The following is a 27,230-nucleotide window of genomic DNA, read 5'->3' as shown; positions in this document are numbered from 1 at the left end:
CCCTAGGCTGCTCTCGACTCCAAGCTACTCGGCCTCGCCACCCCCCGAGCCGCGAGCGCCGCCACCCCAGCGCGGGCGAGCAAAGACCACTGCCGGCGGCGGCCGAGATGAAGATGGCGAAACCTCAGCTCCGCTTCCAGCGTGACGCTCTGGCCGCTCGCGGGGCCTGGGTTCCCCGGTGCCTTCAGCCGCCCCGCCTCCGTCCCCCCTCGGCTCCTGATTTGCTCGGCGGCACGTCAGTCACACCGTGCCGCGGGTCACACTGGCGCGGACACCAGCCTCGGAGCCCTTCTAGCGCGTCGTCTCGGTCTCCCGCAGTACTTCCTGCAGAGTCACTCTAGGCGGTTACCTCAGGTATCGATTGCCCGCATGCCGGCCGCTCTAGGCAGCGCGGGGGGGTGTCTCTATGGCCCGGCGGGGCCCGCTGGTGGGCCGGGGGCGGAGGGCAGAGGCGCCGAGGAGGCTCCATCCCCGTAGGCCGGAGAGCTGCGGAGACCAGGTGAGTCGGGCGTGGGGGCTGCTGGCTCGGGGCCTGCGGGGCGGCCTCCCCGGGGCAGCCCCGGACCCTTCTCCGGGCCGTCTTCGTGGGAAACTGGTGTTTGGCCTCACGCTCTCTCCGGGTGCCTCGGTTTCCTGAGCCCCACCGGCTGCCTTCGTTCTCCCCTTCGTCCCTCCCTATGAGAAGAGAGTGCCAGGTTTCCAGCTAGGCCCAGAGTGTCAGGTAAGAAAGGAGGCGGCCCGGGAATGTTATCCCTCTAGAGAAAAGGACATAATCTTCTGGCAGAAGCATGTTTCCATTTGAAGTATAATTCTACGTCCGTTGATGGAGTGAGCCATTTATAGATCTCCAGTCTACAAGATCTACTAGAAAGCTGGGGAGGGGCTGTTCGCAAAGGCTTGTAGTGATAGGACTAGGGGCAATGGGTATAAACTGGAGAGGGGCAGATTTAGGGTTGATGTAAGGAAACATTTCTTCACTGTGAGAGTGGTGAGGCACTGGGACCGGTTGCCCAGGGAAGTTGTGGCTGCCCCATCCCCGGGGGGGTTCAAGGCCAGGTTGGATGGGCCTTGAGCAGCCTGATCTAGCGGGAGATGTCCCTGCCCATGGCAGGGTAGTTGGAACTACATGGTCTTTAAGGTCCCTTCCAACCCAAGCTATTTCATGATTCCTTAAGTCTTCCCTATGACTGCCTGCTATAGGTGGCAAGGTTTCCTATAGCTACTGCCTTCTAAAAAGGACAGTGGCTTCTTTCTGCTGTCTGTTCATCTGGTTTGTGCCACTTGTAAGTGTAAATAACAAACCATTAGTTTGCCACAAAATCAGTGTAGCTTTAGTCTGAGTGGCCAGTGCATTTTGTGGAGAGATGAATTCCTTTAATGATATAGTCCATACCTAAACCCACAGCACTGTATATTACTTTCAGTCCCTATGTATATTTCTTGTGTATTATCTTTCACCTCCCAGTTGGAGGGAAGTGTTCATCAAGGTCATGCCAGTTTGTAGCAAAATCCAATTCCAAAATATTTAAACATTTGTTTCACTGTACTGGAAGTCAGTAAATTCTTGTCAAACTCCTTTGAAACCATTACTAATATGCAGTTCAGCAACAATTTGCTAATAAAGAGTTCTCTTCAAGGCTATTAGTATTTTTTATTCTTTGTTATGATCTATTTTATCAGTGCTTTCTTTCAAGAACATTTTTTCCTCTTTATCCTTCAGTTTCTACTAATTAGATGTTTATCTTTCACTTCATGGTGTCCATTGTCACTATCTAATCAAGAGATCAGTAGGAAAACATCTAAATTGTAATTACTGGGACATGACTTAGAGTAGCAAATAAGCTGTTCGGGGAAGTAACAATTTATACCTCTGAATTCTTTTGTTGGAGTAGGCCAGTAGGGCACATCATGTCAAGAGTATTGTAGGGATACTCGTATTTTAATTCTTCTGGAACTTACTGTGGAAATAGATGAAAGTGTCAGTATTGGAACGTCTGTTGTAATTGCTGGTGCTCTAGCACTGGTTGCTAGTAAGAACAATTTTTTGGAATGAAAAAGTTGTATTCTCTATGAACCATTTATTTGGAGAGAATAGCTCACTACTTCTATCTGTGGTGATGTATGTGGAGAAAAGATGGTACTGTGCATGAGAGAATACACAATAGGTTAGTTCAAACTAATGTCAGCCTTATGTAAAGAAGGTCGTTAAAATACTTTCCTATGCTGTATGCTGCAGTAATGTTTTGTAAATAATTTGTGTCCTTTTGGGTAAAGTAGATATAATTTTTAGTGCTAAAAATTGTCCGAGGTTTGTGCCTGCCTGCAGAAATATATTCTTCAGAAAGCTGATTTTTAAAAAAAGTCTTAGTATTATAATATTCTATGCATTTTCACTTTAATTAACATGATGCTTATAGTGTTCCCTGCATTGTCAAGTAACTGATAAGAGTTAGTGAATTGGGAAGTTAAGTACTTTTAAAGCTATTGTCTGCAAAGGTTTTGCAAGGATCCCCTTTCTTGCCTACCAATCTGGTTATATTGTGGGAGGGTGAAAAAAGGTGGAGTGTTTGGGTATTTTTATAAGTAACAATTTTTATAGTTTTCTTAAAATCTATGTTATATATATATATACACACACAAGGTCTGACACAGGAAAAGACAAGACTGTACCTGTAATGGTTTTTACTTAAAAAATTAGAAGATCGACTAATATCACCTTCAAAATAGTTCCATTCTGAGATGATACACGACTGCATATGATGCTGCCAACATTCAAAGCAATTCTGCCGATTAGCAGCCTTTCAGAAAATGAGGACCTCCATTTTTCCTTTCAGATCTTCTGCTGACAAAAAGTGCACCGACTTGATATTTGGAATCCCTTTACCGTAAGCCTCAGTCAATAATTGAAAAGTTTCTATTGTGGATTTCTTAAGATTTACAAGAAACTTCGTGTTAACTTGCTGTTCACTCTTGCACACTGACATTTTCCAACCGAGGGTAAGAAACTGTCTGTATTTAAGCTTGTGTCCACTTGTACTGAGTGAAGCAATTGATTTGAGCCTTGTCTCATTTTGACAAGTTAGAACACGTTCTATAACCACATCTTTGTCTCTCCCCTCCTACTCTTGGTTCCTCAGTTATAGTGTTAGTCTCAAGTATTTTGTGTCAAACTGCGTATATATTTGCAGTTTTTAAAGTAAGAATTGAGTGCATATATTGAGTACAGAGCATACTGAAATGGCATTAATCTGGAGACAAGGCAGCTGAAATAACTCTGCTTAGAGTTTTTCCTCAATTTGTAAGTCCTTTGAACTTCTAGACCTGCCTTGGTTAAAACTTGGAGAATTTTATTTGTTGAGTTTATCCTTTTGGCCAAATGAAGAAAGTCAGTTCCCATTGAAGCTTCAGTGAAGCTTTTAGTGTTGATGGAATTGAGTAAATAATTAGAATTAGTCATATCTCCGAGTGTGTATCGAAGTATGTTTTACTGATGTTACAAGTGTTGAAAACTGTGAAGTGACAGTGGTGAAATTACAGGTGTCTGCATCAGCTCATGCTCGAGTATCCCGTAGCTATCCTTAGCGCTCTCACTACAGCAGTCCAAGCATATAAATATCATCCTTGTTGTTTATTTTTAAAACATTTCATTTCTCAAGTAATGGGCTTTCAGGTGCTTTACAAATCCATCCACTAGGTGAATGGCTGTCAGGTAGCTGGAACAGTATCCCCCAGTTCATGTTGGTGAATTAGTAAGGATTAAGCTAGATATATAGAATGTCTGCTTTGTACAAGGAGGGTGTTTAGATTTAGGAGGGAATTTTGTTTGCTTGAGAACTCTGTGTGTTTGTCTCCTGTTAGATTCCTTTGTTATTCCGTATGCTGAGACTGTAGGTATCATTAGAGAAGGTAGTGACTCACAGAAAGTTTTTGATGCTTAAAGTGGTTCAGGACATGTAGGAAGTAAATGTTCTTGTGATAGACTAAATAAAACTCAATTAAAACTTGCAAACAGTTATTGATAATATATAAAGAGTTCATTAGACACCTAGAATAGAATGGGAAAATTAATTTCTATTTTCTTGATGGTTTTTGACACTTACTAATCGGAGTACCTCCGTTTGTGTTTTGACATCAAATGCTGTGGTATAAGTCAAGAAAGGCATTCTGTTGTGTTTAATCTTTTATAGTTTTTTAAAGTTACAATTCTGAAAATTGCTGAAAACCGCTACACAGAGAATATTTGGGAAGGGAGGAAACAAGTTTACAGTTAAGTACTATCAGTACCAAAATATATCTTGTAAAACGAATGACTCTTCAAGATGTAAAATTCAAGGGGTAGGGCATGATGTCTGAATCCAGTATTCATATATATGCATACAGCAATGAAGAACATGATCTTTCAGGAAAAACTCATTTAATTATATATTCAAAATAGGAGAGAGTGGGAGTGTCTTTCCTATTTTTTAAACATATGAAAGCCCTATCAAAGCTATGACGTTCAGAGACAGTAAGGGTAAAGAAAGGAGGGAGGAGGTGAACAGATGTCTGAAGGAAAACTAGTAGTAAATTAAACAGTAGACAAATCAGTCAACAATTTGAGGTTGTAATGCAAGTGTCTTATTACCCATGTACTTTATTTCTATATGGTTTTAACAGCCTACTGTTAAAAAAAAAAATTTAAAAAGCCCCACAGCACTGTTGCAGTTGCAATTTCTATGTTTATTCTAAAAAAAGAAAATTGTGTCCAGCTGACGCAGATGAGTTTTAGGTATAAATACAGTTTCACAAAACTAGCTTGTAAGCATGATGTGCTGTAATAACAAGAAGAAAAATAAGAAGAAACAAACATGAATAAGTTTTTTAATTGAAAGATACTGCTGTGTTTAATAGAAAATATTCTTCATACATTACAAGTAAGCTTATTCTGGAATAACGGTCTGTCTGAAGAAGATATATTACATTATTTTTAATATCTGACTTCTAAAACTTTTTAGATATTTAATGGGTTTGAGGCAGAGAGGTTTTCTTGAAGACTCTAAGGATAATACTTCTTTAATAAAGAAGTTCAACATGTTTGTTGCAGTTTAACTGATGTCTGTCCCTGGCAAACTCTTGTGTAATCTATTTCTTATTTGATTGGTTACTGACATTAGTGCCAGCTTTCACCCAAGACCCTGTTTTAAGTACTGGAAAACAAGATCACAGTCCTGATCTTCAGGAGAGCAGACTCTGGCCTCTTCAAGGATCTGCTTGGAAGGGTCCTATGGGATAAGGCTCTGGAGGGGTGCAGGCTTATATTCTGAGGATCACCTCCTCAGAGTTCAAGAGCAGACCATTCCCAACGAGCAGGATGTCAGGCAAAAATGCCAGCAGCCCTGCATGGATGAACAAAGCACTCATCACAAAAGTCAGACATAAAAAGGAAGTATGCAGAGGCAGGGACAGGTGACTCGGGAGGAACATAGAAGCAGTGTCTAAATATGCAGAGATGTGATTAGGAAAGTCAAAGCCTGCCTTGAGTTGAATCTGCTGAGGGATGTTGGAGGCAACAAGGTCTTTTGAGACCTAATAGAATATATACTCTTTCCCATAGACCAGTAAAGGCAGAAGAGAAAGCGTGTGATGCTACAACTCTCATTTTAACTTATTAGTATGCTCTCAACTCACCTGCTTCACAGCACTCCCTGTACTCTTCAAGTAGTAAAGTTCAAAGCAGCAAATAAAATTTTAAATTTAAATTAAATAAATAATTAGTTCATATCTAAACTTTACAAAAATCTTCAGGAGAAGGAGAACGGAAACGACGTTATCTCTGTTTGGAGGTTGAATGCAAGAAATTTAAAAGTCAGATTATTTTAGCCTAAATGCAGATTTTTCAGAGGAACAAAGAGTAAAAAGAGAAATAAAAAACTTTGAAGTGGAGGAAAAAGAGGGCAAATACGTGATATGGGAAGAGGGAGGAATTATGGCAGTAGTACAGCTCTTGATTCACAGTTGACTCTGGCTCGGTCTGGGTACTTCCTCCTTTATCTGCAAGACATAACCTGTGGATGTTTTTGGCCTTTAGATGTTGGTTGAATCACTGCTGATATTCATTTTGTTTCTATCAGTAGCTGTCTGGGAACAACCTCTCTGAAAATGCTCTGTCTGCCACTGCTTATCTCCACCATCTCCATTTTTCCTAATACTGGCAATGGGGTTAGGAAAAAAAAGGAAATAATCTGAATCAAAATTCTAAGAAAACTTGAAAAATACATTAAAAATAATGGTATTCAGAAATGTATGTTAATTTTATAAGCAGAGGAACTGACAGAAGATATCACAGGAGAGGGCTGGCAAGGAGAAAGGAACTTTTCCTGGAAAGGAAATTAGTATAAGGCTATGACACTGTGGGGCATAACTAAACTGTGAAGGAGAATTCACGTTGGAACTGCAAAGGGATCATAGAAGCTGTCAGAGTATACAGCTCAGGCTGTCTAGTATGGAAATTGCTATCCCTCTTCTAAACTGTTACTTGTAATATGTGTGTGTAACAGTACGAGTGGATTCTAATATGCTAATGAAGTTATAGGATTGAAGGGAGTTTGGTGAAAGCATATCAGTCTTCCCTTGTGAACTTCAAGTTACTATAATTACCAAGTAATAAAACTGTCAAGATCCAGGGACATTGAGCACATCTAATTTTCCCAGCATCCATATTAGTCACTGTGTATGCCAAACTTTTAAAAGTACACTTGTATTAAAAAGGTAAGAATAGGGGGAATCATATAGTAGTAGCCTCTCACCTGCAAGTCTTCAGTGCAAGTCCTACAGTGGACTTGTACAAATAATTATTCTTTTTTCTTTTCATTTTTGAAAACAGCACAAAGTTTCATTATCCATATTTACAGTGTTATGGTGTTACTCTTGCACACTCAGGGTGTCACGTTTGAAGGCCATAGGAACAGTTCTTCTAGTCAAATGAAAGACTTGGTTTTCTGTCTTGCTGTTGACTGGTGGCAGATGTAAGAGTATGGTACTGAGATTCAAAGGCAGCCACTTTTATGAATATTTGTTTTTCCTGGCCCTAATGATGTTCTTGCTGTTACTGCACACATTTTACTGGGTGCTTTGCTGACCTGTTTGTGTACCAAATATGCAGAAAAATAAATTCAAATGGTATTATTTCCTGCCAGTTTAGCATACAAGAACAGTTCAGTAGAGGGTCAAATGAGTATTGGCACTAGTGCGTAAGATAAGGTGGCAATACACAGTTGAATGAAGATGAGAGGGAGTGACTATAGCTGTCAGAAATTACATCAGCTTATGTTTCTCTAGAACACAAAGCCAAAAAGATGACAAATGTATGTCAAGTAAATACTATTTTTTAATCCTTCTACCAGTTGAGAGATTTTGATTATAATTAGATCCTATTATTTATAAATTAGGCCATATAATACAAGGCCAGAGCTTAAAATAATGGTGAGCAGGTTTGTCTTTTTATTGATGCAGGGACTTCTTGGCTTTAACATACCATAAATATGTACAGTCTGTAACAACATTACTTTTACGTACAGCCTTCTTTTTGCTACAGATGTGGACAGAGGTTAATTATGAGTGAGTTGTGCATTTAGGACAGATTTTAACTTTCTTATCTAGTAAGTATTTCTAATAAAAGGTTAAAGGATGTTATGTTCCTGCAGTGTAGTACTTAGATCAGCATTGTTACGCTTGCATATCACTGAATATTCATGACTGTGCAGTTGTTATGCATATGTATGTAAAAAGGAAGAAAGCTGGAATAAAATCTGGGCAATGACTGTTTCACAAATTATTAGGCTAAGGTGTTTAATGCAAGAGTCCAAGGTTCTGCCATCTGTGGTAAATTGTATCTGCGTATGCAGAACAGGCATTGCTTCTGAATCCCTTCTACATATCTTCTCGATCTTCATCCTGGCATCTCCATACTTACCTGGTGATCCATTCATATGAGTCAGGCAGGTAGGAGAAGAATGGAAACACAGAGCTGTGAAATGGGAATTTAAGTTGGATGGCTTAAAATTTTGATCAACACTGTGCTTGACAAATAAAGCTGTGTGAGTTACATTGCCTTATAGCACTGAAAAGCAGATGTTATGTCTGTCACAAAGTAAAAGGCCAGCTTTTCAGCTAAGTAATAGTAGTGAGCAAATGAAGAGCTATGGCTGTAACTGCTTACAGTGAGCTCACAGTCGTGTATTCATGTTCTACTTTTGAACCATTCTGAAAAGGAACTGCATGCCTCTGCCACAGTGTGATGTTTCACCTATAGCACAAAGGATGGCACATCTACTAAGCTTTATGTACTTTTCACTTTTAGGCAGGCAAGACAATACAACTTTGTTACCCATCCTTATACCAGAACCTCATATCCTCATCGTAACTAAAATCTCTTCAAACACAAGGCTGTTCCTGTCATCTGTGGTCATCACCAGTTGAGACCTACACAAGGGATCTTTATCTTTCCCATGCACTTATACCTCATGATACTGGTTTGGTCAGAGATGCTCCCTGTTCCTTTTAAGGGGCTCTTCTTTCTTAGTTAACTGTCGCAGTCCCAACTCGGTCAAACTACTCCAAACAAACACTCCATTTTCATTTAGTACAGCAAATGTATCTCTAAGTAATTCCGATTACCTAGTTCTGAGGAAAGAGTCAATATTCCATATTAGGCATATATTTTGGCTTAGTGTTCAAGGGATGTTTTGAACCACGGTTTTTGTAAAGCCTCAAGTTGAGATGCAGCTTTGTTTTGTTGAGCTTTTGGGTTCTTTTATCACTGATTTAATTAACAGGAACAACAGCTAGATTTCATTTGGAACAACAGAGAATAGGAGTTTAAAAATGGAAATGACACATCCCTCTAGACATGAGTTAGCAAGTTGACATCCTGAGGAGAAGAATGACAAAAACCAGGGACATAAGATGGGAGAAGAAAAGGAGTGTGATATGGGTTAAAGAATAGTGATTGAATGTATGAGTTGTTACATGCTTATCTTCCTCTTTATTCTAATAAAGGGAAAATTAGGGCTATATGCAAAAAGCTGGTAGAATGATTCTGTCTATGGCCATTATGCTATGGGGAATACAGATGTGCTTTTGTAGCCTTAAATTTAACAACGCAAATTTTAAAAGGTAGCTTCTTAAATGTTACTTAGGCAGTAATTAGTCTATCAGATCTAGTTGTTCACATCTAGTAATGCATCTTCTAGGAGCGCTGACTGATCACAAATTTTACTAAAGTCCATGGGAGCTCTTAGCATTTAGAGTATCTTTAATGGTGGCCAGTAATGGTCTTGGTTGCTAGCATTCATTGAGAGAATGTATTACATTGACATGGTATTTTCAGTTTCCATCAAATACTGACAGAAATGACTGATGTACAGCTTCTAACAGTGCAGCACTTTCCTGCTGCTCTTCATTACTGTTGTATCAATTCTGGCTCTTCTGAGCTGATTTTGATTTTGTAACTTGAAACCCTAATATTTTGACTCTGGCAGGTAGTATATGGAAGATAAATCAATAAGCTATCACTATGTTTTCTTGCTGTCTCCGGGCATTCCACAGGGGCTAATCTGTTGTATCCCATTCTATGAAATCTAAGTTTACTGAGTTAAAGTTGGAAAAGCAGCCTGTGATTTGAATGTATCTTTGTCTTCTACTTGCTATTCTGACATTCAGTGTAACTAGCATTCAAAACTCTAGGATTTGTTAGTAGTTGCTTATTTAGCCTCCTGAGTGAAAATCTTAATTTAATCTATGGGATTGAGTTGTTACACAGTCAGTCATTCAGTATTTTCCTCTATTTTGTCAATTTTGAAAAAGTCCTGCCTCCCAGGAATGTAAGAAATAATGTTTTCCATGATTGCAGTGTATTATCTTTTTTTTTTTTCCCCAATTAGTGTTAGTAGTTTTTCCAAATGGTTTAAGAATCAGTTTATGTTCTTTAGAAAATGATAGGTATTTAGCTGAGATACATGGAAATCTAGACAGTAATACAAAATCAATCTTTCTTAAGGTTATTTGAGGGAATGATCTAGTGATAAGTTAATTTTACGGTGATTAAGATACCATACAGTTTGGGCTCCCAATTAGATTTTGATCTGAGGATATTTCTCTCTGCTCTTGATGAACGAGAAGAGAATTAATGGTAAAATGTGAGGGTTTGAGCAGCTGGAGTCCAGGTTCTGTGTTTTAATGTAAGAGTTGATGCAAAGGAAGATTTCAAAATTAACTGGATACATATTATTTGCTTTCTCAAATTTAAAGTTTATTGATTTCAAATTGACAACTAAGATGCCCTTTACTATTAGATTAACTGAAAAGAACAGTTAAATAGAATAGATTTACACAAAAAATAAACAAACCACAAATGCAGAAGCAGCTCAAAAAAAATTCCACCACACCTCACATTACAAAGAAAATCTCAACATTCTTGCAGTGGTTGGAAAGATGATTTTCATTATTTGTTGATATCCCTATTTTATGAACGTAAAAGGAAGAATAGTAGACCAAGAGTATGGCTTGCTCGCTCTCTCTCACACACACATAGTATGGTAACATTGAATGCACAACACCCAATGTATTGTAGCTCCTGAAGAAAAGAAGAACTGTGTGTTAGTGATTCTTTCTCCAGAGGTGGTATTAATTCTAGCATGCCCACCAGAAAGTACTTCCCCCTGTCTGGGCCATAGATCTGTATGCTGGCACTTGGCAGAGTCTAATTGGCTGAAGAGGCTAAAAAAATCTGTTATCTTCAATGTATGTCCTGTTCTTTCTTTGTGTTGAGATAGTTTATAATAATAAACTAAAATAATAATAATAATGAATGTTAAAGAGAGTTTTTATATCAAGAATGCTTTAGTGGCCTGGAAATCAAAAGAGTTGTCCAGGCAAAAATAATGCAACATGATTAGGGATGAATGTAAAGGAATAACATAGGAATGTAAGAATAAAATCAGTGACTCTAAAGAATAAAATAATTTCAATTTGCAACGCACAAGAAAAGACTGAATGAAATGGTCCAAAAATCCTAAGTAAGAGGAGGCACAAAGGGATAGCTCCATTACCTAGATCTGTTATTAAATAAGAAATGAGAACGAGTAACAGACTTTCAAAAACTGATTCTTTTCTTCATACTTTATAAAAGAGATATATCATGACCTGCTACTTTATGAAATTAATCTGAGACAGGAAATAAGACTGGAACCAAAGCACAGAAAAAATAGCCTAAGGAATCTTAATATAGATGTGCTCAAGTGGCAAATCCTAATAAAATTCATCTAGAATGATTGAGGAATTAGGCACCACTGATTTTATTTATTTATTTAATGTCCCAGAGGGTGAAAATAGCCAGCAAAATGGGTTTGTACGTGTGTGTTTTTCTGTCTTTATTCTTTTGTTAAGAGAATTACTGAAGCTGTCAGGTTTGATTCCAAATAAAAATTCAGAAGCAAATAGTTTAGCAATTAATTTGTTTCTAAAAATATGCAGAAGAGAGATAGTAAAACAGCCAGTATGGTTCAACATGACCTGTTTGTTAAGAAAACTCAACTATCTCTCCTCTTAGAAAGGATGACAAGTGTAGTAAGAGGAAAACGAGGTAGAATACAGCTTGATTTTAATAAAGTCCTTTTCCCTACATAGGCAAGCTAGTGAAACATAATATTGATACCATCTCTGTTAGATGCTGACATTGTCAGCATCAAGTTGAAAAATAGCCCTTACAGAATAATTAGTTGCAATTAGTTGTCAAGATGAAAAGGCATTAATGGGTTGGATGACTGAAGAGAATGGGCACTTACAAAAGTTAGTAATGATGCGAGGCTGGAGAGAGCTTGAAAGTTTTGGGGGTTTTATCTTTGTTTTGAACATACGACCTGAATCCAAAATACTCTTGATGAATTTGGAGAGATTCTCTGAAATCAACAAGGTGATAAGAAGTGCTTTAGTAAGTATGAAGCACTGCATTTAAGAGTAAAAACTCAGAGACATGAATATAATATAAACATAATTATTCAAATAGAAAAATGATAGGAAAAAAACTCTTGAGTAGACCTCAAGGGAAATACTAACTATGCTCCTGGAAAAAAGTAAAGTTTCTGGAGGATCATAAGAGGCATGCTGTAGGAAAGAGGTCGTTGTCTAGTCTGGCAAATCTGCCACATATAGTTGGTTCCCATGCACAATATTGCTTTTTGCTCTTGAGAAGATGCAGACAGACTGAAAATTCTTCTCCATTGTTTTCTCCTGTAGAATGAAAACCATCTTTATTTGTACTAAGGATGCTTTAGATTATGGGGGAAAAAAAATCTTGATAATTATTAAGGTGATAAAACACTGGAACAGACTAAAGAAAGTGTGGAGTCAGCTTTCTTGGTAGTTAAATGTCTGTCGAGATGTTCTTGAGCCTGTGTTCTTGCTGAGTTAGGATTATGTGGTCTCTTGTGGGTCTCTGCACGAGTAGAGTGGTCAGACTACATGTTTTGGCTGCCCAGAAGAGGTCATATAAAATACTTAAATCATTAATTCAGTGAAGTGAATGGAGGTGCTACTTCTGCCATCCTAAATATAACTTTAAGTTAAAGCAGTAAGGAACGAAGTTAATTTTTAACTTAATAAAATATACTTTTATTTGGCTTCCCGAAAAGTGTATTCACAAATCATACTTCAAAATATTTTGAAATTTCTGCATATAGTGTATGTATGTGTACATACACTGTATGTATATATACATACAATAGATGCATATAATATATGTATATTTTTTTTCCTCTAATGATTATGCTAAGGAAACAGGGAATGGAATTGCAGTAGCAGTGAGACAGTAGAAACTTTTTCATTACTTATCTACAGTGGAATAGACCTGTAGGAAAAATGGCACCCTAGGGGTTGCTTGGATTTGTATATTCCTGCAGGCAAAGTTTACAGACCTGTAAATTTAAATGTAGAATTTTTGTGGGCAGAATGCATTGACAAATATGCCTCATGGTAATACATCTCATACTGATAGTCCCAGAACAGGTCAATAATAATGCTTACATTGATAGCAGCAATGCTGGAGATGTTACTTGGTATTATAGCTAAAATCCATGTTATCCCCTTAATCATAATTACATTAATATTGACAGGCTGTTGACAATACTCACATTACTATTGATAGATTTCTGTCAATAACATGTTTCCAAATAAAATATATTCATTCATAATTTCTACAATGCTCAATAACAGCACTAACACACCAGAAAAAATTCCTCTTTCCCTGGTGATATACGATATGTTTTCTTGTTGTTGCAGAGTGTACTGTGCAGGTGGGATTGTTCATTTGTTTAGTTAAAAAAAAAAAAAAAAGGCAGACAAAATATAGATTATGTAAGAAAGAAACATTCTCTTTTTTTTCTAGGAGGCAATTATTAATCTTTTTTCTATGCAGTATCTGTGATCATGTAAAATCTCGGGAGAGCATTCCAAGTTGTAGTCTCTAGTGTTTTGTCTTAAAGTGTATTTATGTAACAAGTTAATTGTACATAGGGTTTATTATATACCTTCACCTGATACTTTTACTGTTCAGTTCTGATTATGTATGCTAAGCCTGGTGATAACTTAAGTAAGCACTGATATTCTGCTCTTTCATCACTGAGTAATTTAAAACAGACCAAATAAGAAAGTTAAAACAGTGAGGACATGACAAATAGAATTTAATTCAAAAACATGGAAGAAAACCAACATTGTCTTTATCGTTTGTGTAGCTCAGCAGTACAGGGAGTACGAAAATAACATTAAAAAGTACAAGTGAAATGTGTTGACATTTACAGGCTGTGTGTAGTACCTAGTTTCAAAACAGAATATTTCTCATTTGTTCCTACTCTAGGACCACTGTTTGTGAAAGCAGTAAAAATGAAAAATCTAGCAAATTTGTGAAAGGATTTTGTGTAGAGGAGATAATTTTAAAAAGCAAAACTTCATTTAATATTATTTATTTATTATCACTTCGTAAAATTTATGCCTTTATTATCACTTTGTAAAATGGGCACCATCAATAAATAATATAATGACAATTCCATACTAGAGAAAAAATAAAATTTAAAACTCTTCTTTCAAAGAAACAGTTGCTGTTACCTAGATCAGTAGGTCTCGCCATTTCTGATACAAGCCAATATGCCATTGGCCTTCTTGGCCACCTGGGCACACTGCTGGCTCATGTTCAGCTGTCAGCCAACAGCCCCAGGTCCTTCTCCTCCAGGCAGCTCTCCAGCCAGACTTCTCCTAGTCTGTAGCACTGCATAGAGTTGTGCTCCAGATGCAGGACCCGGCATTTGGCCTTGTTAAACCTCATGCCATTGGACTCAGCCCAGCGATCCAGCCTGTTCAGATCCCTTTGCAGAGCCTCCCGACCCTCCAGCAGATCGACACTTCCACCCAGCTTAGTATCGTCCGCAAACTTGCTTAGGGTGCACTCAATGCCTTCATCCAGGTCATTGATAAAGACATTGAACAAGTAAGTATCTACCCCAAAAGAACAGTAAAACCATAAATCCTTTCTGAAGCAGGCAAAACACTTCAGGCTGTACATAACAGTAAGCACATTGAAATGTGTGTACACATTAAAATCAAAGGTATATGGATATCCTCTTCAAGCAACTTGCAGTGTCCAGTTAACAGGCATGGCCTGTGGGAAATTTTCAGTGATCTTAGCAACAAAGAACTTCAGACCAATGTCTAGTTTTTTTGCTTAAATTGAGATTCCTTAACTAATTGTTCATCGAAAGAAAGTCTTTGCTTTCATAGGATTATTATAAAAATAAATTCAAGTTTCTTATGTTCTTGTCTGATGTCCTTCTTTTTGCATATAGTTTGTATAAAAGAGACTTCAAAGTTGAATCAATCTGTTATTTAATGTCTCTTTCTGAACTACTAGTTATGTCTCAGGTGAATAGTATATATGGTGTTGATTCTAAATTTTTGAAAAAGCAGGGTTGTTGGATTTTGCAAAATTTTGAAGGATAGCAAACAGTGGTTGGACTTGCTGGTTCAGAATTGGTTCCCGTTTTCTGTCTACAAAGTTCTGACCCACACTGACAGGTTCACTGAAGTTATTTCTTTCAAACAAAGTCCCATAAAGGGTCATGGACATTAAAAAAATAATCTGTTGTCACAAATCAATTATATTACATCATGAAGCGTGCACAGATTTTTTGGAAAGTCAATCTTTTAGTTCTTGGGAATATTTTTACATGTAGTCCATCCTACTGTAAAAATTGGGGATGATGTCAATGCCAGAACAGATAGCTTAGGAGATCATTTGGTCAAATTTTTAGAATCTCAAGGGATTATTATATATAATAATCTTGTTATATATCAGGTGTTAGGTCTCCCTAATGATATGAGTGGCTGGACTCTTTTCATTTTGTTGACATGTCTTTTGCAGAAAAGAGGCAAAACTGGACGTAGTATCCCACATGTATGTTTAACAATTGCAAGTAGAGGAGAATAGGCACATTCTTCGATCTGCTAGCTGTGTGCATGCTAATGCACTGCCCTGTCGCAAGGATACACTGGTAACTTGTCCAGTGTGCCGCCTGCCACAATCCAGAAGTCCTTTTTTTGCAAAGGAGCTGTGCAGTCAGTTAGTGCCCAGCCTGTAGTGATCAGTAGGGTTTCTTGTGTATCTCATAATCCATCATGATTCTGTGTATTTGACACACTTCCCATGGACATCAAGAGGTTCCTGATGACTCTTCCTCACTTGCTGAGTGGACAGTTTTCAAGAGTGGACAGTTATCAGGGGCTGTGGTTCCTAAAATGGCAGCAAGGTGAGAAAATGAGGGATAGGAGGGTGAATAGTCATTGGAGCTGGGTTTTTTTAACGTGATATGGCAAGATCTAGTGAGGGTTGAATTGATCTTTTGATCACAAAGTGGAAGAGGTAATTGTTGGGATAATCCTGGATAGTGGTTTCCAGCCATGCTTCCTGTGCCTCATTGCTTACTACAGAAAAGACAGAAGTGTGAGTGACACAAGCTTGGGTATAGTGCTTGTCAGGCCACTGGGGGTTGATGGAATGCACTCTATAGCTCTTTGCCTGGAGGAGGTGGCCTTATACTACCTTTAGCCTATTTTGCTTGCCAATGAGTTAAAAAGAGTTTAAAGAAACTGAGTGGGGCTATCGTATGCCCTACCCATGTAGCCCGTCATAGTTAACTGGAAACTACTGTTGTACAGTGTACATTAAGAGCATATTTCCTGTTAGGTTTACGTGGTATTTTCCTTACAGACATGACTAATTACAGGTACTGAAAACAGCAGGAATGCTGCAGATAATGTTTTATACTGGGTTTTAAAACTTCTGATGCACTCCGTTTCAGCAAACGGCTATTGGTTTGCAGGAATTTTTTTTAGCATTCTTAGCATCATTAGCAAGCATTCCTATATAGGATCCTATACAGCATCTTTTATTCAAAGTGATCCTATGTTATAGGAGGTTTTCCCCTTACAAGTTTTTGAAGCACCTTCTTCTGTACTTTCTTCAAAAGGCTGTTGACCTTTGCTTTGTTAAGCAAAGAATGTGGTTTAGAAAGTGAAATACGTTGTATACTACCTGAAATATACCATTTCCCCTAGACCACTTTGGGGTTTCTGTGTGGACAAAAGGAATCAAAAAATCAGGTACCTCACAATTTTGCATTACTGAAGCATTATGCATATTTTGGTCTTGCGATGTATTGTGTTTATTTCCTTAGCCACGGAATTCCAGATACAATAACATTTAAACCAAGTTTTTAAATTTTTTTTTCTCTGTAATGCTTGAACAAAAGAATATGCATTTGTTGAAGTTGCTATTATACATTAATCATCTTGCCAGGAAATTTGTTATACGACAAGTAGCACAATCCCACATCTGTCAAAAGACTCTAGAAAATATATGCAGGCTTCCATGGTGTAGTGTGTGGTAATTTATGCCTGAACACTGAATATTTCTTTAATCTCATATAAAGATTCTTCTCTAAACAAATCACTTCCTTTATTTAGTTTTATCTTTCCCTCCTTAATTTTCATCCGTATCTTTCTATATGTAGTCCTTAAATTTATTAGTATTTCTGGTTTGTTTTGTTTTCTTTCAGCTGCAGCTACTTAAGTATTCATATAGCAATATTTGCTATCCACCCCACTGTTCTCTTCTAGATTTTAGTTACTGTGTTAATTTTCCCTGTTTCTCCATAAAAAAACCATATAATATAACAATTATTGTTTCTCATCTATTTTAAGGTCCAATTGAATATTACAATTATGCCCAGCATATCTTTTAATTTATGCAGTGAAATATTAAACGTGTGGTGGTTTTTAAGTATTTGAAAGGTGTTAAACACTTCTCTATAACCAAGTACAAGTCTTACTGTTTGTGAGTAATAGTTCAATATAACTTCTTTTGAGGTGAAGTTTTGTCCTGTTAACATAAAACTTCATGAAAGGGCTTGTAGTTTATTAATATAGCATTCTGAAGGATTTTTGTTATTTCTTGTTTACTGCTGGTATATTACAACTTCATTGTCTTTAAGAAGATTAGAAATAGGAAATGCTCAAACTAAAATCAATTTTGTTTATTCCTAGAAAGTTTCTTCGTGAAGAAATGGCCTCCAGCACTGGAAATGAAGAGGATGTGAATCCTGTGCTCAGAATAAGTCAACTTGATGCTCTTGAACTAAACAAAGCCCTGGAACAACTAGTGTGGTCCCAGTTTACTAGTTGTTTTCATGGATTTAAACCAGGGGTGTTGGCCCATTTTGAACCGGAAGTAAAAGCATTTTTATGGCTTCTATTATGGAGATTCACTATCTATTCCAAGAATGCAACTGTGGGACAAGCTATTCTGAATATTCAGTACAAGAATGACTTATCGCAAACGGAGAAATACCAGCCTCTGAGAAAACACCAGAAGTTATGGTATCTTATTTTTACTGTTGGTGGAAGATGGTTGGAAGAAAGATGTTATGATTTATTTAGCAATCGTCAGCTGCAATCTTTCTGCAAAATTAAGCATTATATTACCTTTGGAGCTGGACTTCTTAAGCTTTGTGGACTTGTAAATTTTCTGATTTTTCTTCAGAAAGGAACATATGCAACGCTTACAGAACGCATTCTTGGAATTAGGTCTGTTTTTTGCAAGCCACAAGGTGTTCGTCAGGTAGGATTTGAATACATGAACAGGGAGCTCTTATGGCATGGCTTTGCTGAATTTCTGATCTATCTGCTACCACTTATTAATGTACAGAAACTAAAACTTAAAATTTCTTCTTGGTGTTTTCCTATCGCAGGTCTTTCCAATAGTGAAAACACATTAGCAGCTTACTGCAAGGAATGTTCACTATGTGGGGAATGGCCTACAATGCCTCATACCATAGGCTGTTCTCATGTTTTTTGTTACTACTGTATTAAAAGTAACTATTTATTTGATATGTATTTTAGGTGTCCTAAATGTGGCTCAGAGGTACACAGTCTTCAGCCACTGAAATATAAAATTGAAATGACAGAATTGCATGCCTGATGTGGGATTGATCTGTTTTTATGCTGTCTGTGAAACATTATGTTGCAGGCATTAATAGGAAAAATCAAAAATTATTGTAAACAGACAGCATAAAGATGGTTTTGGAGACTGTGTAGTGTGTTCTGATGTATGTCTTTACTGGTCTTAGTTTTTTACTGAGTAACAGTGCCAACTTGCCTCTCGGAAGGAAAGAAAGGAAAGGAGTTCACCAGCTCTTCTGCTCTGTCAGACTACTTAATCACTGTTTGGTAGCCCTACATTGTCAAGTCATTCCTTCTTAGATCTCAAATATGTCAGCCTGCCACTTCATAACTGCATGTTATATACTTCTCTCAGAGGTAGAGAAGATACCTAGTGCACTTACCTATTTTGTGGATTTTCTAAGGCTTGTAAAAGCTTCTACCATTACCAACTTAGCTAGTAAATGGATTTAGTGGGAAATTCATTCTTGTCACGCCTAAAGAATAATTTTAAATTTGAATATTTTAAATTTGAAATCCCAGTGTGTTGTTCCACTGCAAAAAAGGAAAGATGTAAGATCAATTGACATCAGGAGTTTAGTAGTAGTTTTCATCCACCATAACAGGACTTACTTTTTCTATCTCAGAATTGCCCTTTATCAATAGACTAAAAGCTTAAAGTAATCCATCTAGCAGGCAGATAGATACTCCATAGGTAACATGGGCCTGTGGGAGATATAACCACTTCCTGTGCAAATATGGTGCAGTTTCTGAACCTTCGTGAGATGACAGAACTGATTTTCTTGCTCAACAGTGTTTGCGATCTTCAGTGACATATGTATGACCACTTCCCACTACTTCCCTATAAAGTTGTGGGATGCAATCCATCATCCACTGAGATGTGGCAACTGCCAAAGGAAACCCACATTCTTGAGTCAGAGACACTGGACAAAACTGTTTACTCACAAGATGCTGTCTTTGGGACTTGCCACTCTTTTTCATTTGATATGGTCAAGGTGGGTGTCAAAACTCACTAATAGCTCACAACTACACAGAAAAAAGATCCAACACAACTATGTACATATAAGGATACTAAACAAATAGTTAGCTATTCCTATTTTTAGCTACTACTATTTGCTCTCTCTGGCTTTGCAATGTTTTTATTATCCCATTTTAACACTCTGACCTGTTTTTATAAGATTTTTTTTTTCAATATTGCAGTCTTTTTTTAACAGAAAGCATCACCCAGAAGTCTCATTAACACAAAAGTACATTGCATCCTCTTTTGGCTCTTAAATCAAATTTTCAAAAACTTATACAGTTAACTTGAGTAAACTACTTTATGATGGCTCTGTTCTTGATTGGCTAGCATCAATAGTCAGTCCCAAAAATAGTGTGGTAACTGATCTAATATCTTTGATCTACTTTTATAAAATGGTTTATTGCATTCTTCAGTGTCTTGATTAAAACAACCCACCAGCCTATTTGTTTGAACATCTTAAATTCTAGGTTTTGATCTTTAGTGTGACACATGCTTTCATCTGATGCAATTAAATATAGTTGGTGGGTTCATAAGTATCTTTGGGCAGCCCAAAACTTCATTAATTCTGCTACTGTGGGTCAACAAGAGACTTCAGGGCAACTGCTTCTGGGTACTGTGCCACAATATATTATTTCCCATCAAATGTATGTGTCAGCAGCCTGCCAAATTTGTTATTCACAGTTGGTGTTTGAACCAGTGTCTGTCTTTATTAGAAGTATAAAAACTTGCAAGTCTGTTAGAGAACATCCTGAAGTTGCTTGCTGGTCCTGAAGTGATTCTGTATTAATTGTTCCTCCACATCACTTCATAGCTTTGCCCAAAGAAATCTATGAATAGATCATCAGCATTTCTGCTATCTCTCTATTTAACTGTTCTTTTTTATTAAGATTTGTACACATCCCAAATTCAGTGTTCATAGTTTATCATCATAGCAGCCCTTTATTTCAGCTACCAGCAGAATGTACTTCTGAGCAGGTTAGAATTTAAAGGACCAGAACTCTTATTCAGACTTGGATAGGAGTTACAGCTCTATATTAATGGTTTTATTTGTGTTCTGTTGTGTGTCTTTGTGTGTTACATTGATGGTTTTTTTGTATCAGAAATCAAAAAACGAAGCCATTAATTGAAATGGACTAATTATTATTAATAAACATATTAAAAAACTTTTTATATCTTCATTTGAATGAGAATTATGAGTTTTCATGAGGTGTAATTTTGGAGACATTTAGATGAAACTGGTCAGAGAATGCTATTTCCTTCTTCCACAACATGCGACCACTCCATCTCTATCTGCTTCAAGAGAGGTCTCGGTTAAGTAATGTTATGGAAGACTAAAAAGCAGGAATTTCAATATTCTGTAAAAGAAAATACAGGGATAGTATGCTATTTCTGCATTACCTGGAAATATTTATTTTTCCGTAAGTGTGAGTTGTGATGGGCAAGGATCATCTGGACAAAGTGGTGAAGAGAAGATGTTCAGAAAGATTAAAGAAATATATTTCTGAAATACAATACAATGAATGTTGGTTTTTTGAGAATATTACTACAATTATTATCTGGTATGTGTCATTCTTATGAAAATCAAATTGACAAATAAAAGCTACTTTTCAATAGGAGATTCTGAAGTTTGCTTTTTTCCTAAGAGACTTTTGTTGTCATTACGCTTATTCAATGGTTGGCTGTCAAGTGATTTCATACTTTAGTAAATGAAGTATGAAATCAAATTTCATACTTCAGTATTTCGTACTTTAGTATGAAGTACATATACCTGCATCCCGTTCTGATCCTGAGTGTACTTAACAGATTGGTGGTAAGTACTGCAAAGTTGACCAGTGTGCTACCATTCATCTCAAAGGAAAAAGTCTACTTTTAGGGAGGTATTTCAAAGAAGTTTCGGGGAACAAAAAGGCTGTCAGCGTGGTAACCACTTTGCATTATGCTATATTGTAAAGAGCCGTTACAGAGAACTAATCATAGCATGTTGGAGTATCCAAGGAGATGGGGAGAGACTGATTCTTCTCTTCTGCTATTTTGTGTATTTGTTATAGCCCTCTGCCTAACCTCTGACTGCAGAACTGCCAAGTCTGATTAAACAGACTGAAGCGTCCTGACATGTCCCCTCACTTTGAAACCCTTGCCAATAGCTGCTGTGCTATCTTGTTTAGAGATCTTGCCTAACTAGTCTTTCAGGACACAGTCTGCCAAGGCAGTAGTCCAGCCTAGCACCTCCAGACTGTTTGTACGTTTGTGAAGGATACCTCTGGTGTAATAACTCAGAGATACATAGTCTTAATGGAAAAAAAAATCACACCTTTTATTTTCAGTAGAAGTCCTCGAGTAAATATGCCTGATTACCTAAGAAGTTTGCTAACCTGCCCTCTGTAGTTAGTTCTCACGTTGTTTGGGGCCTAAATGCAGCATGCAGAAATGATCAGATTTCTCGGCCAAGAGGCAGGGCAATCAATCACTGGGTGTTAGGCAACTGGGTGAGTGCCTATTGCAACAGGCAAAGCCAGTAAATACTGCTTATGGCAGTATTGACTCTTAGATTGGAACCTGTATTAGCACTAAAGACTTGAAAAGAGTTTTGGAACATGCTCTGCCTTAAATTAGTCTACTGCCTGTTACATGACTAGTCTGCCAGAACCATCTCCTATTATACTCGTTCTTGATGTGAGGTCTTTAGTTATGGTTGTGCATGATGCAGCGAGGTACAACAATGGGCTTGGTGTTCTGAAAACTGGTATACAGTTTATCTTACTTTCAAATGCATTAAACAACACAAGGGACTGAATGCGTGAACATACTATGTGAGAGCCAGTTATCTGGATAGAGATGCATGGCTCATCAGTGTTCGCAATACAAACCCGGAGGCTTTTCTGAAAATACTTCTGCATCGAAGAAAAGAAAGTTTCAGTCTGTCTGTACTTTAGTAGGTCAGTTTCTCATGTGGGTGACTACCATAGCCAGTTGTTATATCCACCAAACAGTCTCTGTAATGTGATAAACCCCGAATTATGTGAGTGCATTATTTATTAATAACTCCAGCCTCCTTTGATGTAGCCTCCTACCAAAGATCGTGGATCCCATGGGCTGCCACACATAAAGTCACATAGTTTGAAGCATGGTTGAAAACTAGATTGAGAGAGCAAATAATTACTATTGCTTCAGGATAGTTTTTACAACAGACTCCAATATCTCTATGACTGCTACTTTATTGGTAATAATGATCCATCCCTTATTTGTTCCATATTGGCCCAAGGTGTCAGAATAGGGCCACGGCAGAGGCAGTGAGTAGTGTTGGATATGGAAATTGGAGCTCTAGAGGACCGTGGCTTCAGGGTAAGCAGCATGAGGATTTTGAAGAGAGCCTTCCCACGCAGAAACATCGCATTCACTGCTGTGTATTCCATACACCCAGGTCCCATGTGGTAAGTGATATTTCTCCTCCACAAGCAATGCTTGAATGACTAGAGCATGCTGCAAATGCATGCCTTATATGCATAATTAGCCAAGTGGTAGAGCTTCCATTACATGTATTGTGGAAAAAAGGTTAACAGTCAAGTTGTGCTTTGCTAATTGTCTACAGGTTTAAGCAAGTCTGGCCATTGCAAAAGGTATAGAGGGACCTGCAGCATGCCTTCTCAGTTGCATCCTTTTCATAATCCCTGTGACTGACAGCAGCAGCAGGCACCGTGTAACAATTTCAAATATGGTAGATGTGTGGCAAGGCACAAATCAATGCAGGTTGCTCATTGTGCCATTGCTTAGTGCCATGAAAACTCATCTTCATAAAAATATACTTATAAATTCATCCAAGAAATGCTGTCACATTAGCAGTACTTGCCAAACCAATATAGATGTCAGGACAAGGAGGTAGGAGGTACGAAGCAAACAGCACTTGAAGTTTTTCATACACACAGAGCAAAACAACCTTTATTAAAGAAATGCCATATGCTTTAGTTGTTAAATATATATGTACATTTCCAATCAACTACAGCTGTTCCTTGAAATAATTGACAGGATCCAAAAAGAAATCACATTCAAGCAGTGACTTCTTTTTACTGAAATATCTCAAGATACTGTAAGAAAAGAAAAGATTGTAGCAATTAAATTCGACTCTTGTTCCCATCCCCCAGCATAAGAATAAAACAGCTATTGCTGTTAAATTCTCAAAGCTAGCTCCACTAGTTCATCTTCAGACATAAAACTGTCTAAAGACATATTTTATTCTGAAAAGTTCTTTTCCATACTCAAGTAGTCAATTCTTACCACCACACTATCAGTTTAACTCTTGCTTAAAAGAGATTGTAAGTGAAAGAGCATGAAAGGAAGAGCAGGTACTTGGTTGTCCGTGATTACAGAGAGGCTTGCTTTTTGAGGAACTGCTTATAAGCATGACTTTCTTCTGCAGTGTTTCAGATCTATATTTTCAAGCAGAATACATACGTTTTAACAAAAGCATTCATTTGACTTTAAGATAAGTTAACAAAGGTAACAGTGCTAATACTGTTCCTGTTATATTTTTCTTTTGTAAGACCTTAGAGGATGGACAGAAATTTTAATTCTATTATAGAAGTAAAAGCCCTTTTTGGCAATTTGTTAGCAGATGATATTCTGCTAGTGACTGTCTTTTCAGTAATGTGTTGGTGTAAATTCCAAATTCTATTATTTTACATCTACAGCAACTGCAAGTATATTTTATATAAACAGAAAACTTCACCTCATAAAAATTCATTACATAAGGGCATAAACAAGTACTTTTCCTTCCAGTCATTGGCAGTAAGTGATTCATCAGTTTTCCACAGAAAACCAATTTCGTTGAAGATGTTTTGTAATTTCCAGACTCCCTGAATTGTAGAATCATATCATCCAATCCCAGTGCAGGGAATGTAGGATTTTTTTACCAAAGGTTGGGGGGGGCGGGGAAGGCATGCTTAGTCTTTTTAATAGGATTGAATATCATTTGCTGTCTCATCAGTTTTGTGAAATAACCATGAAGTAATCAGCTTGCCATTCTTTCCTTTCCTGTACAGGCTATCAACTTACTCATGATGTTGATTCCATAGCAAGTGCGTAAGTTAATAACTTTTAGGAGAGAAAAATCTTCCTTTGAGGTTAAACAAAATGTAACTGGTTAACAAAGTCGTCTCTTTTTTTTCCTTCATTCTTTCTTTTCTCCTTCCTTTCTTTTCTTCTTTCCTCCCTCCTTTCTTCATTCCTTCCTTCTTTTCTTTCCCTCTCTCTTAATACTTAAAAATATAGAAATTTTGCATGGTTATCAGCCACTAATTGTCATCACCTAACAGGCTTTCTTTTTTTTCTTTTTTTTTTAAAAAAAAAATAATAATTTGGGGTTTACTTTTATAAGAAACAGTAACTGACTATTAATTCAACTCTTTTTTATCCCAATGAGCCAGAAATAAAAGACTGCCCTAAAAGCTACTTTTTGCAAGTGTATGCAATTTTGTTTAATTCTATTCTGTATGGCATGTAGAATCCACCCTGCTTTATTTCCATTGCATTAAGTTATGTAGATACAAAATTCAATTCTGATAGCTGAAGGAGGGAAAGGAGACAAAGTAAAGAATATATTCCGGTGAAAATGAAAAGGGGTGGAGAAATTTTAAGCTGAGAAACCAGAACAGTAGCCAACAAGCAGCAGGAACCAGAAAGAATTATTTTCCACTAGGAAGAATTAATTTCATTGATAACTTCAAGGCAAGATTGAATTTAACCCTTAGTGAACAAGCCGATAGTAGCAAAATGCACAGATTGAGTCAGCTGGTAAATGTTGTCTTGTACTGCTGCAAGTCTTGCTGTAAGTCTTCTATTTCCCATTTTGTTTTCCCCATCACTATTATACTTAACAGAGCATGATGAGAGAACATTTCTCCAAACACCTGTGAATCACTAGACTAATAACAGAGAATGATTCAATCTTGTATCTGTAACCACAAAAATAGTATATAATTTGATGCTGAAAAGACTGGTGAAGTCCTAAACCAGAAACCTTTGTTCAAAGGCTGAGAAAACAGCAAAATCCAGATCCAAGTTTTGTTGACCTGATCAGATTCAGGATTTCACCAGATTTAGCACTATGTGTATACTAGAGAACTTGATAAACACCAAACAGCCATTTGCTCACTTCCCCAGGTGGGATGGGGGAGATAATTGGAAGAAAGGTAAAATTCATGGGTGGATTCAAAGATAGTTTAGTAAAACAGAAAAGGAAGGGAAAATAATAATAGAATATACAAAACAAGTGATGCACAATGCACTATCTCACCACCTGCTGACTGATGCCCAGCCCATTCCTGAGCAGCGACCACTGCCCCCTGGCCATCACCCAGTATTATTGTTAAGCATGATATCGGATGGTATGGGATAGCTCTTTGGCCAGTTTGGGTCAGCACTGGCTGTGTGTCAACAAAGACAAGCTGAATTTGGCTTACCTCCTAGAGGATAGTGCACTCGAGCTACCTGTAGTTGTCCTTTGCAGGTTATGAAAACAAAAACTTGCGCCCATACTAAAACCCTGACTATATCCAATCTCTCACTGCTTCAGAGAACTATGGAATTAATCCTGTATATCTGTATTTAACTGTGTTGTAAATGATATGGATTACCAATAAATCTAAATTCAAGAACAGGTTCAGATACCTTAATTGATAGCTTTAGTGTACATAGAAAGGATGAACACTGATGTTGACATTAGTCCTTCTTTCCTTGTGTATCCATGAGGATGGAGCTAAGAAGTAAGTGCCAATCAATGCAGAGAGATCTGTTCAGTCCTAAATTCAAGTGTGGTGAAGAATGAGAAATTGCACCCTTATAGTAATGAAGCATGGATTCTTCATATCTAAGTATATAAGTACATAATGTGTGTGTGTGTATATATATATGTATAAGTACATATGATGCTTTATTAACAATTATTTTTTTGAATCTACTGTTGCAGCATTATAAACTTTCTTCTGAAACCAGTGCAGCTCTCCCTCAGGGTGTCAGAGATTTTAAGTTCATGCACCTAAGGAGAAAAGGTTACATATTTTTCAAAGAATGAGATGAAACAAGACATAAAAATATGGTCCAGGAGAAAAAAAACTGTAGACATATGAACAGAAATAAATATAAGAGGAAGCAATTTCAGAGAATAGTTTAAAGAGGACTTGAAAAAGGAGAAGACGCTTGGCAACTGAGGACAAGAAAATTTACCTCAAGCAGGTGGAGATGAAGTGAGCGGCACATAAAATGATAAAAAAGTTAGTGAAGTTTTGAAAAATACTGTTGAATTAAGTTTTTCTTTTAAAGTGTCTTGCTGGAGCTTTCTGTCTCAAAAACAATCAGCCTGCTAACTGCAGGCTCCAAGTGGATATATGGGGAAAAGCTTTTTCTTCCTGTGATATAAGCTACACTGACATGTAGAATGGAAGCTTAATACTGTACTTTATCATTAGTCCAGTGAAACTACAGATATAAACTCCTTTAATAAATTAAAGTTATACTGCACAGAAAAAAAGGGATTAAGCCACGTACAGAATTAAGGTTATCTTCATTCTTTTCTGGTCTTAGACCCACTGAGATTAAAAAGGCTGATTTGAGAAAGTTGCTAGGAGACCATAATCACAAGTGTCAGAATAATGCATTTTTATTTAAAATAGGAAAT

At 37.3% G+C, this 27,230-nt stretch overlaps 1 protein-coding gene across 3 annotated transcripts; it reads left to right on the top strand.

The window, feature by feature from the left end:
* Nucleotides 1–278: 278 nt before the first annotated feature.
* On the top strand, nucleotides 279–21,177 carry PEX2 (peroxisomal biogenesis factor 2). 3 transcript variants are annotated; one of them, XM_069854247.1, is made up of 2 exons: nucleotides 279–354; nucleotides 17,626–21,177. In XM_069854247.1, exon 2 carries the CDS (start codon nucleotides 17,645–17,647, stop codon nucleotides 18,557–18,559), a length of 915 nt encoding a protein of 304 aa, XP_069710348.1. In that variant the 5' UTR covers nucleotides 279–354; nucleotides 17,626–17,644; the 3' UTR covers nucleotides 18,560–21,177. The 3 variants fall into 3 exon arrangements, with proteins under 3 accessions (XP_069710348.1, XP_069710350.1, XP_069710349.1); XM_069854249.1 differs by lacking the exon at nucleotides 279–354 and adding an exon at nucleotides 442–499; XM_069854248.1 differs by lacking the exon at nucleotides 279–354 and adding an exon at nucleotides 651–721.
* The last annotated feature ends 6,053 nt before the right edge of the window (nucleotides 21,178–27,230 follow it).

This window comes from Phaenicophaeus curvirostris, chromosome 3, assembly GCF_032191515.1.
Source record: "Phaenicophaeus curvirostris isolate KB17595 chromosome 3, BPBGC_Pcur_1.0, whole genome shotgun sequence".
Classification (NCBI taxonomy): domain Eukaryota; kingdom Metazoa; phylum Chordata; class Aves; order Cuculiformes; family Cuculidae; genus Phaenicophaeus; species Phaenicophaeus curvirostris.
This window is presented reverse-complemented; position numbering and strand designations above follow the sequence as displayed.